This window comes from Mastacembelus armatus, chromosome 7 (genome assembly GCF_900324485.2).
Source record: "Mastacembelus armatus chromosome 7, fMasArm1.2, whole genome shotgun sequence".
Lineage (NCBI taxonomy): Eukaryota > Metazoa > Chordata > Actinopteri > Synbranchiformes > Mastacembelidae > Mastacembelus > Mastacembelus armatus.
Genome location: NC_046639.1, coordinates 3,842,569 through 3,855,832, shown reverse-complemented (window position 1 = coordinate 3,855,832; position 13,264 = coordinate 3,842,569). Strand labels below are relative to the sequence as shown.

At 39.6% G+C, this 13,264-nt stretch overlaps 1 protein-coding gene across 1 annotated transcript in view; it reads right to left on the bottom strand.

Annotated features, from left to right (window-relative positions):
* The window catches only part of LOC113145610 (metabotropic glutamate receptor 7-like), a 52,768-nt gene extending 39,915 nt beyond the window's left edge, over positions 1-12,853 (bottom strand). Inside the window, exon 1 of the mRNA XM_026332529.1 lies at positions 12,350-12,853. Coding sequence (XP_026188314.1) covers positions 12,350-12,853 — 504 coding nt within the window. The remainder of the gene's footprint in view (positions 1-12,349) is intronic.
* Between the last annotated feature and the right edge of the window lie 411 nt (positions 12,854-13,264).

The following is a 13,264-nucleotide window of genomic DNA, read 5'->3' as shown; positions in this document are numbered from 1 at the left end:
TAAGGATCTATAACCGGAAGCATTTGATTGGTAGAACTTGTTGATGCATTTCAGGCCAACTAAGTCTCTTCTCTACAGTCTCTGGGTTTAAATGGCAAAGCACAGCAGCCTTCCTGTTCTGTCATCACAGGACTGTCAGAATGGCCCGAGGATCTCAGGCTGCGTCTGACTCATGAGGAAATGTAAGTTCTGCTGGGCTTCAGACTGCAGCAGCTATATGCTTTCAGTGTAAACACTGGAGATAATTTGTAATAACTTCAGTCATCCAATAATAACATTAGCTCTAGCATCAAAATGTTGCTATAATTTGTGCAATACTACTTGTTTTCTTGTCAGTCTGAACTGGAATATGTATTTAGTGCTAATTAGCAAATGTTAGCATATTAAAACAATAAACTAAGATGGTGAATATGGCGAACATTATACTCGTTACTCATGTTAGCTCCGTCACTGTGAGCATGTTAGCATGCTTTGTGCCAAAGTACAGCCTTAAAGCACGGCTAGCAGGGCTGTACACCATAGTCGTGTGAGTACTGACCAGAGGGACACACACAAATGTTGCTGTTCTTGTACTGAGGAGGCTAACTATGGAGTAGGAGTGCGGCTCACTGTGATGAGATGGATCCTCAGTCGAGGTGTGATCTGGCCACTCGTGGGCTCTATACTGTTGTGTTCTGTGCTGCATTGCTGAGGGAGTCTGACCAGGTAGTCCTGTCAGCAATGCACTGCCTCCACCGCTCAGCCCGAACAATGGACAACTGCCAACTCAGTCAGCACAAGAAGTTTTTTCCTCCGCTGTACTAAAAACTCTGCAAGAACCGTATGATCATTCCGATTCAGTTATTCTCTGTAAACAGACTTATATTTTCACAGAGATCATGATTCATCAGTGAAAGTGTCTCGTCTAATGGACCGAGAAGATTTATGTGGAAAGTGTTTTCGTGACACACACATATCAAATAACTTCCACTCGCAGTGAGCCAAAGTGTCAGAAGGCTGTCCACTGACATGTATCAGAGAGATGCCAGAATCTGACAGGCACAACAGATGTCAGCTCAGACAATTACCCTCAGACAAGTTAATCAGCCGAAACAGGAACGGACCCAGTCAAATACAATAGGAACAATCACACTCCAATCCTGAAGGGATATCTCCATTTTTAACAAAAGCACTAACATGCAGTTTTCTCCTAACAGCTTATACGGATCTCATATCTACTAATATCACAATTTGTTTAATGATCTGAAACAACACACCTTTAAAAAATATTGGATCATTTGTAACCCAAAATAAAAATGTATGAAATGCACTGAACTACTGTTTATTTGTTTCATATTTTTCAGTTTTCATAGAAATTTCAAAGCCATAGTTTGTGTTTTTGAGAAATCCCAAGTATTTCAGTGAGTAATCCACATACCATCGCTGTAAAAACAGATTTGAGAGAAGCAAATTCCTATATATTACAGCACTATTACTGAAACCTATGATTACAGTATTCAGGCAATATAGTAACATCTGAACTGCATGTGGTCTAAACATTATCACTGTGGTGTGAATCAGTACTTAAACAGTCTTATAGTAAACTAGGCCTTTCCAAAAAAACTTGTGCTATGAGAAGCACAGTGTTTGCTTTTCACTTCTTTTATGTTCATTAGAGAATGTTCAAAATCATCCCCTCTGTGTGGATGGCTTCTGCAAATAAAAATGACATGTCTCCAACTGTGCATAGGAAATGGAAAACTGTTTGAGTGCTGAGAGCATAGGATTATTGGCACCCTGAAACACACACATACATAAACACACAGTTGTGCTTCTATCACTCCAGGAGATGTTACACTGATTTACATTTCTGGTGCCTATCCTAACCATAACTGCACCACTACTTGCCCAAACCTAACCCTTAACCTAACCTTAACCCAAGCTGCCACTCTAAAATTTAATTATTCATGTTATGGCGACTTTTTTTTCTCCTTAAAGATTTAAAGATGTTTAGTCTCCCAAACAATCATTACCAGGCCATCCTCTCTCTCTCCCTCTCTTCTCACACACACACACACACACACACACACACACACACACACACACACACACACACACACACCGGTTTTTCACGCTTGAGAATATTCCATTGACAGACATTCATATAGAAGCCCCTTCACCACAACCACTGTGTTTAATGTAATTAATACAAACAAGGGCACACACAAAAACATGAAATCATAATAAATACCAGTGTACTCTAAATTAACTGCCAAATTTGTTTGTAACTGCTCTTAAGAACAGCACGTACAGTAAGTAATGGCCTGATGTGAAGCCAACTAGGTTAGTGCTAGGAAATAACAAGGTTCGAGATAAAGAACTGCTTGGTTAAGGTTACAAAAACCTGTGTTTTTGTAACCTTAACTGTGTTAAAATAACAAATGAATTAAAGTTTGTGTAGCTTTGGGCCTAAAGTCATAATTCTTACAGTTAGTGACTAGAGGATTTCATCACTTACATGCAAACAAGTGTCATTTTTGGGTAGTTGCTGAAATGCATGCTGTTTTCTTTTTGCTTGCAAAGACCTTTAGGCATAGCATGAAAGAGAGTAGGTGGTCAGGACTGCATAACAGTAAGCTTGTACATATACATTTGAGAACTGTTTCCACTGACAGAAGGGCAGGGAGAACAGTGCATGACTTACTGCTGCTGCAGCATATAGATGGTCTGGTTTCCCAAACGCCAGAGTAAATTTACTGGCAAATATAACATCTGATTGACCTTCGACCTCAAAGTAGAGAATGCATGACAGCTCTATGCATAATCCATTGATAAATGACATGATATTGATCCTCCTACCCTCGATGAAGGCAACATGTGATTGCTCCAACACTGGGAAAGCAGTTAAAAAACACTATACTCTGTCATTGATATCTCCTGTCCAGTAGTCAGATGTAGTGGGTGAGCAACCCTATTTGAAAGGAAAGAGCTTTCCTAATTTGCAAAATGTCACTATTGATTGAGGTCTCCCCCCAAATCAATGTAACTATCACATGTAGGCTTATCAGAGAGCACTTGAAATCCCACAGGATTGAATGTGAAAACAGTAATCTGAGTCAACTGGTTTTTATGTATGCTGTGGTTGCACAGCATAGAATACTTTTCAAGCTCAGGTACACACAAACGTGTTTAAACAGCACTCACACACCACTGCACAGCAAGCCAGGAAAAAAGAATACTCACCAAACACAATCTAGGGAAATGCAGAAAAAATGAAATTAAAACTAATGAAGCTCTAAAGTTCCAGTCGTTCATTTTTTTTTTCAGATGTAAAATCAACAGGTATTTTGTAGTACTGGAGGCTGATGCTGCACTCTAATAATTTAGTTTCCTTATAAAGGCCCACACCATGCTGGTCTGATATAATGGTTATATATTACTATCTGTTGTTAGTAGCCATTCAGATGGACCCTAAGGGCCTCCTCTAATAACACAACTGAAGGACAGGGAATGAATCCTGATGACAGTTTATTATGTATACTATGAGAGCAGTGGGTCCTGACATCTCTGAGATACAGACAGTGTGCGCACACACACACACACACACACACACACACACACACACACACACACACACACACACACACGCACGCACACACACACACACACACACACAAACACACACACAAACACACACATTTGTTTTCTCTTGAGGATTTCACATTGGCTTTCATTCATTTCCTGGAGTCTCATCCCAACCTTTGCCCTTAACTGGAAAATCAATAAATTCAGGTCTTTGCATGGTGGGGGCCAATAACTGGACCCCATGAGAAGGACAGGATCCACATTATCCGAGTGTGTAAACAGGTTTCAGTCCCCATACTGAGTAACACCAGACGCACAAAAACACACAGATACACACACACACAAATGTAAGGAAACACATGCTCGTGTTGAAATGAATGGCTCAGTTCCCTTACATCTACCATGAAGAATATTTTGGTCTAATTTGACTAGGGCTGTAAAAAAACAACATAACACTATATGTTATTTAACTATGAGTATTACTACTAGTACTGTATTAAAGTATGCAATTTTGAGCTACTCTTCCATTTTACTAATTAGTTAATAGGCTAGGTTAAAACATTTCAGGGGGAAAGATGACACGTTTTATTTTACTGCATCCATTTCAGCTATAGCTGCAGTTTCACACACAAAACATTTAAGCAGCTTATAAAATATGACTTATTGTTATAGGTTAAACTATCCAGTGAAATATAAAGCATTTACAGTTACATTTAGCCCCAGCTCAAACTGTCAAAATAATAAAAGACATAATTTAATACACAATAGTGTATCTGTAATAAGTGTCCAATTATATGATACATAATTTTATGACACCCATTAAAAAACATAAACATTTAATACTTTGGGTTTATTTTTCTGATAATACGTAAATACATTTATTTAAGCACAACTCCAAGTATTTGCAGTATGTTTTAGCATTGTGGTATTGCTACTTTTATTGAGGTAAAGGATCAGGATAATTCTTCAGCACTGTGTCCAACAAGATTTCTAACTTCAACCCAATAAAATGGAGGGGAAAGGAGAAATTACCTTCACTTGATTCAATAACAGCATTTTTTTTTCAGACACAATGCCAAACTGGGTCACAGAAAAATAAAACTGTACCTGTATGGCTTGATGCCGTTAGAGGCAACAGAGAAAACCGTTACCTCTAGCAGCAGACGCACCATTGTGTTTTCTCTTCCCTCTCTTGCAGATCAAGCAGGCATGCACTGTCTATCTGTCTTCTTGGAGCCCTCACACATTAGAGCCCTCACACAGTCATGCAGCCCAAACAGCCTCATGCCACCAGCCTCCAGGGGCAGCAAGGCAACCATGTGAGCAATGCACCTTCTGTCCCTTTTAAGCTGGCAGCACACTGAACTATTGTATTGCCAATGTATTACACTTAACTGCGTGAGCTGTGTAACTGAGAATCACAAAACATGCTGAGCTTGAATATGATGCAATGTTTGTCTGTTCGTAGCTGGTCAAGTCCATGCCACTGACATTTGTAGTTTTTAGTGTCTCAACAAGATCTGGCATGAAATTAAATTAATATTCACATCTTATTTAAGGGATCTATTAGCAAAAATTGAATGTAGTATTCATAAATATGTTGTCATTAGCGTGTATTCACTGGAAAATACCAATCTTTGCATTTTGCTATATCTTAGAATGAGCCTTTTAAATCTACATAGAGAGCAGGTCTCCTTTCACAGAAGCAGCCATGTTGCAAAAATCACATTTTGTTTTAAAGGTGATGGCCCCATCACACCTGGAAACAGGGGGTGGGGTATAAGTGGTGCTCAAAAGGTTGCATTCTGCAACCTCAGCAATAGATGCAGCTAAGTCTTTAACATTGCACCTTTAAATCTTTCACTTTTAATTTTTAAGCACTTCTTTATGATTGAATATATATTTCATAATATACTATAAATAATGTAGTTGTAAACACATTTGACATTTAGGAGTTTAATAAAACCTAAATATAAATTAGAATGTCTCCTACATAGAAATAAATATTAAAAATGCCTGTATACCTACATATTAGTGTGTTATAACCCATTTCTTAAACGTTTACATGCCGCTTATGAATCACAAGTGGAGGGACCACAAAACCTCCTTTTGAAGCAGCACACAATCACATCAGCAGCTTTTACAGCAGCCTTTTCACAAATTTATTCAACTCATTTGTCAGGAGGAACTGTGGAAAAACTGGAATTTACTAGGAAAAAATAGAAAACATATTTAATATTCAATTTTCTTATCAAGCTACAGAATAAAAAACCTTTTGTACTTGTATGGTGTTTTCACCAGAAAAACAGACTTAAATGTTATTTAGTCATATAATATAGAAGTCCACTATGGTTGAGTGATTTTGTAATCGAGACTCTGTCCATGTTGCATGGATCACAGATCACTGCGTTGGAACAAACTACAATGAGCCTTGTGATAATGCCTTTCAGCAAAGACTGGATCATTTTATGCTGAAGCAACAGGGACATTATTCCCTGTGAAAGATGAATGAGAGGCTGACCAGCAGCCAGCAAAGACCTCCTCATGCTTCTCCACTCATCCCCATAAGAGGATTGGACGTAATGGGGTTTCCCCTTTTCTGGTTACTTCTGCTTGCCAGATAAACTGCAGAAAACTTCCAAAGAAGTCAAAGAGTGCTATTCCTGTCACATTTTAGTCATACTGACAATAAGTTTTGAAGAAGCACCAGTGTGACCTAAGTGTGGGTGGAGCAAAGACATTAGGCAGGCTCCCTCTTTCCATCCAATGCAGTGGAAGATAATAACCCGACTGGGAGAGTCGAGTTGCTGCAGTCTGCAACCAAATCTTCCAGACCTGGTAATGAGGGATGGCGCCTCTTTAAATATACTGAGTCACTATTATATGTGGAATTATGACACAGAAACAAACATTTCTGAAAAAAATGAATAATAAATAATATCATCCCCCCAGGCCAATGGGAATAGCCAAGACCTTAATATCAGGCGTGCATGGTTTCTGATATACTCCCTGTGGCACGCTGCTGACCTAATGACCTCCTGCCAGCAGCAATGACAACTCATCTGACATAGGGATATATTATTCATTTTATTAATATTACATTGGATGCTCACACTGCATCATGTTTTTGAGTGAATATATACCTGCTCCACTGAACATGAGCACAACAGCACTCCTTCACAACACTATCTCTCCCAAACAACAAAAAAGGAGTAAGTATTTGAAATAATAATATCAGGCTGTAGGGCAAGATTTCTCTATGTTGTTCAATTATTGTCACTACAAACCTGAATACAGATTTTATCTATCTATCTGACACATTTTCCTGAAGTACAGTCCATGCTCTGGCATGAGTAGCCAGACTCTTATTTTGCAAATACACAGATTTAAATACAAAAATACAGTCCTTTTTTTCATCTAATTCTAACATCAAATCTATGACTGTTGTTGCTTAACAAGCTCAGTAGTTCTCAGTTCTGGCAGTGCTGCTGCTATTCCATCCAAACAGGTAGTTTCAGGTAATTGCATTCCCCTGCATCTGAGTTCTAACGCTATGTTCACACCAAAATGTCTTCACCATCATCTTGCAGCAAGTGAGAAAAATTTGCTGCTTTTCTTGAATTTATCTTGCCTTGTTCACTTCTCACAGAGTTCAATCTGACCAAGCTCTGACCTGCAAAATAGCACAACGCTCAGATGTCCATCAGTTTCCAAGAGCAGCTTGGATTGACCTTTCCTTAAAGATTGATTATTTGTACAACTGTATGTTTGAAGAACACAAGCAGCTCAAGAGAGCTCACTGTGAGGCAGCCAATTAATAGAACAACAGAGATATAGGAACAATAAAAATAAAAAATAAATTAGATGTATAATGTTTGTGAAGTGCTATTGTTTGTCTACTATCCATGCCCCGCCCACATTATTTCCTGTCACCACCTGCTCACACACTTTGGCTTTTTTGCCAAAGTGTGCTAGTAAATTTCGCATTGCTGGTCCTGGTCTAAACCATAAGTCCGGTTAAATGACCTGGATGAAAACCAGAAGGTCTCTCAGTCCCAAGGACCCTGGTAATCACTGGACTATAGATAATGCATTCCTTATAGAATTCAAATAATAAAAAAGATTATATATTCTGGAAGCAGTATAACCTATCCTAATGCATAAGCCTTTACAACATTTTGATGAACATGATAACTTGCAATTTGCAACAAAGGCTTCATAAAAGTGTTGGTGTAATTGATGATTCAACCCGTTATTCTGAAAATCAAATTTAAGGAGTGTTATTAGTCCATGAGATAAAAAAATGTAAATACAGCAGTTTAATGTGTCTTGTCTTATTTTGCCCCCACATTTATTTTTATTCTGCCTAAACATGGCAATAGTTCAGCCATAAACTCTCTTCTTCAGCTCTTCAGATACTGTACTATTAATATAATGTTGATGTGATATCATGATGCCATGTGATCATTTCTAGCAATTCAGTGACTGGTACTGAACAAGAGTGGACAATGTGCACAATGACCAAATTGACAGATAATGAGTGATATATCATCACAGCTCAGCTATAAATGCTGGACATGAAAATGTTCTCATGTCCATGTAGAAACACAGAATAAGTGGAAGTGTGTAGTATGTTGGTATTTTTTGGTCTGGCGAGTATTTGTACAAGTGACTGCAAAAAGAAATCTGTGCAATTTACAGTACAATTGTCTTTCATTTGAGAAATCAAAACCAGTTGGAAAGCCAGACAGAACTTTTTGACTCATACTCTAATCTTCAGTAATTCTCTGCTTCTGTAAATAGCCCAGGACTAAAAGAATGCTGGAAATCTGATTATCTGAGTTCGACTGTTATTAATATCATAACATAAAAGTTTTCATTCACACAGTAAGTCCCACTAAGTCTCTCACAAAACTGAATATTTGATGATTTCTAACCTGCCTTTCTCCATTTTGGGGTGTTACAGGTTATATGGTCAAAAACCTTTATTACACTACCTTTAACATACCTGACTTTCTTCTAAACTACATACATGCTTTATTGTGCTTCTAGAAATATACATAGATAGTATCAAAAAATCTTCAAAAGTATGTGTTTCAAAATATTAACATAATATCCAAAATCTAAATAATGGCAATCAAAATGATCATAATAATTAAACTCTGTCTATAATAAAAACTGAACTTTTAAACTGTAATTTGGAGAGAAGTTAGTTGAGAAAGTGCAATTACCTTTTTGTTATCCATGTCTCAGATTCTTGTCATAAACTTTTAATGTACTGAGTGGGGCCTTTGTGTCACACTGAATAAAAGCCAATTAGCAAGTGACGGACATAAAATATAAGAGCCAAAACCACTGGTGTGGATCATGAAATATCCGCAAGATAGTTGTGTTTTCATTGCTTTAGCGATGGCAGCAGAGTTCTTTGTGTGCATGCTCTGTGTGTGTGTGCGTGTGTGTGTGTAGCTATATGGTGCATCCTTGACATACCAAGCCTCTGTCCTACAATAGGGTTGAATACAGCATGAAAGATGTAACTAATTGACCTGTGCTGCTGCATGTGTCCATGTAGACATGGTAACCATGTAAAAAAAAAAACAGATATATTTAACCTTTGACATTTGGTGTGACTTTTACATCTTGTTATATAACACACACACAGTCTTCATATTCCTTTAGTATCCTTCTTTAGCACTGCCACCTGAATAGATCACTGCAAGGTTTCAATCTCCTTCAAATCAATCACAGTGATGATTCTGTGAAAAAGAGAGATAAAAAGCCGACCGGAGCCTGTCAGGGCTATGGGAGCAGAGGACGTCAATGCCTCATTTAGACAGATAGTCTGAAGGGGCCGCTTCCCCAGACAGAAAGACAAGACAGAGTTCACCTGCATTCAATACAAAGTTTTGCCTCAGTCTTTGGGAGGAGATATGCGACAGAAAATAGCGAGCTGCACTCCCTGATGTAAATGTCATATGGATAAAAATCAATTTCATGATTCATTCAAGAGGCCAGGACTTACAAATGGACAAAGTTGCCTGGTGATTTTAACTTCGGTGCATTTCTCGCCATGAATGACCGGATGTTTGAGACCAAAGGGTTATGATTGGATGATTTTTTTTCAAAGGTCTACGTCATCATAGCTCCTGGTAACAATCCAAAAGTTTGGTTGATTGATTTTTTTTTTTTTCCTCCTGTGGCATTGTTGCTTCTCATTTCCAACCCAGCATGAAAGGCAGTGAAATAAAAACATCTTAGCAGCAAATCGGCCTCACCATGGCAACAGTATTGATCAACCCTCCTGGGTCCTCAGAAAAATCTATCCCTCATGTCAATTTCCAGGCATTAACAGTTCAGCAGCTACTCATGTCTTGAATAGACAGCCATGATATTTAGCATTTGGCAATAAAATCTAGAATTGCTGTTTACGTTCAATGATGATTCATTTATCACAGGGGTGCAACACAAAATGACCTGATGTTATTCACCTCAAAGAGGTACATAGGCTATGAGGACAGCTCAGGGAGAGGTCATTGTCCTCAGGTTTGAAGTGTGAGCATTCAAACTAACTCTGAGCTTATAGGTATGGAGTATATCAAATAATAACATTTCATCTAAAGTGACTAAGAGAGAAATTGAAGAATTTGTATAAAGCCCATCTGATATTTCTTTCACTTTGATTTGAGGGGTGACCAAATCAGCTTGGCATCTTTAATTATATCTGAGCAGGTGTTCGCTCAAGCTTCAGACACTTTTGACTGGAATCATTTGATACTTGATGGATTGCAGTTGAAAACAATCTCAGGAACTTCTAAGTGCGACCACACACTAATCAAATGCTCTAAGACTAATGAGGGTAAATGAGCTGGGAACTCTCTCTTCTGGTATGTATTGATTATACAGTACATCATGTGACCTCACATTTAATTTATCATCATTACTATCAATGCCAGCATCACCACTGGTACCACAGGAAAAAAAATAACTGTGCTGAAGTGCACACAGACTGGGAGTAGACTGCATTTATCTTCTCTCAGGTGTGCAGCCTAGGCTGTGCTGTTTAAATCCAACTTTCTGGAAGCACTTCTAGGAAATGAGAAGAAATACAAACTAGTGTACGGAACTGTATGACAACTGCTGTCAATCCACAGATTTCTCAAGCTTGATTAGAAGGCCTGCACTCCTGTGCCATATCACACCTGGACTATACATATACTCCCACAGCTTGACACTTCCAGACATGCTGGCACACCCGGTGTGAGGAGGGAACAGCAGAGGGAATTAAAAAGACTCATCTCTCTTCCTTTAAACCCCTTCAATTTTACAAATTTATTCATGTTAATATTACACAATTTGCTTGAAAAAAATATGTCATACAACCCTCGCATTCTGCAACAAAATAACATTTGAAATGAGGACAGTTCAAAGCATAACTGCAGGGTTTTACCAATTTGCAATAAAAGTTTAATTTGTTAACTCAGCCTGCAAGCATTGAATGGGAACCAAAGCTAGGCTGAAGGTTGGGGTGGAGACCATCACTCTAACTGTCCAGTCAATGGAGCCACAAAACCACACAATGGTTGTTGTAAAGAACATCAGTAGTATTGAGTGTGTAAATGTGTGTGAGAAAAAAAAGGAAGAGGAGGTGCGGAGACTAAGAGCTTGTAAGTACTTTGATGGTCTTTCTGTTAAGCAGCTACTTACAGCCAGGCCTATGCTTTCTCTAACTGAACTGAAACTAAACAGAAAAATCACCACTTTAAATTACAATCTGCAACCACAAGCTCCAGTCATCCTCCTATAGGCTTTAACACTGCTGCCCTCACACAAGAAAGACTGTACACAAATCAACACATTTGCAGAAACATCAACATGGTAATCCATCTAATTAGATATTTTGCTATGAAGATGTGTTTTAATATTTAATCTGCTGTATGAGAGTTCCCTGCTGCGTTTCCCTTTCCACTGCAGCACCAGCTCAGTTCAGTTTACTCGCAGATAACAGGAATAGAGATGTGTTCCCATACACCCAAGCATTTTGAAATGAGCGGTGCAAATTCATTTCATTTACTTGCAGCTATTGAGCTCAGTTAGAGCACAGGGAGCTGATTTCAAACAGGGGACTCCTATAGATAAAAGCAAGCAAATTCAACAATAAATCAAGCATTTCAGGTTGAAAACAATTCATGAAAAACGCCTGCAGTCTTTCCATACAAGAAGTTCATATAATCATGGGCAATCATATAAAGGAGGCCTGTTATTCTCAGGAGGGGGCTGTTGAGTTTGGGTGTGATTGTATCAGGCTGTCAGTGCCCACTCATCCAGACTCCGGAGTGAGACTAGAACAGACGGGAGCAGTTCTTCCAGCACCACCGGGGACAAGCAACAGCACACTCAGCTGTCTCATCCACACAGTGAAGTGGAGGAGAAGACCATCCAAACTCACTTCACCTTCTTTTTATTCCATATTTAAAGACAGTGAGTGCTCTAGGTGTAAATTAGTCATAAGGCTACGATGCATTAAATATGGATTAAAGGCGCAAATGTGTGTTATCACCTGAAAATGGTAGAATTGTGTTTATTTGTCCCTGTGAGATAAGGCCTTCAGTTGTTTACCACACATGACATCCCCCTGTCATCTGCTGGGTGGGTAGCAAAGAGGAGGCGCACTTTGACTCTTTGCTGATTACTGAAAGCACGTTCACGTTGCACCTACCTACTGGTGACAACACTTAGACTATTTTCACTGTTCCCACAAAACTACTGCACACGCTCAAAGACTTGCCTGAAAGAGGCGTAGGATGTTGGCAACCATAATCGATACTGAACTCGTCGATGCTCCGATGACTCCCACCACTTTTTCAGGCTTCACAAACACCGGAGGCTCCCCATTGGTGCACCTCACGTCGGAGGTGTCCTTCGTGATCAGGGCTTGAACGAAAGTTAATGATTGCTCCAGCGCGTAGGTATCCCTCGAACAGGTGTCCAGAATCCGGGCGCCTAAGGTGATGTTAGGTAAGAGTTGCTCGTCCTGGTTGATCTGGTCCAAAGCGTACATCATGGCCTCAAGCCGCTGGATGCCGTTTTCCTTTTTGAGGTCCCCGCACGGCGTGCCGTCGGCCCCTCTGGCGTGCACCGGGAAGAGTCCACCCAGGGTCAGGTGCCCATCAGTCCGTATTGAATGGGGTGCGTACGTCTCCTGAGCCAGCGCGAAATCTATCACAGTTCTCATGAGCCAGAACACTCTCCACATAGAGCTCAGCTGCACGCACACCCCGGGTCGAGCCATGATCAACTTTTAGGAAGGATGGAGTTTGCAATCCGCCGATGAAATATATAACCAGAAGAGAAGTTTGTTAAAATGCGCCCATTCTTGTCACCAGGGAGGAGATTCAACAAGCTGGACTGAAGAACCAAGACGCAGTAAATAGCTCAGGCAAACTGCGCCCATCGCTTCGCTGCCAGGAGTGAGCGGTGCAGCTTGTTGAATAGTGAAGCCCCGAACGGTAATTCAGCTCCCTCGGAAAGACAAGCTACATCCATTAGTCAGAAAATATCAGTGAAAGAAAAGCAACAACCGCCGCAGATGAACTGGCCTAATTTTGTCAGTTTGTGCTAAATCCAAAGCGCCAAAGGAAACACCATAAACCACTGATGAGAACTGAGATATCTTCACAACCTGAAGCACAAATTCCTCCAA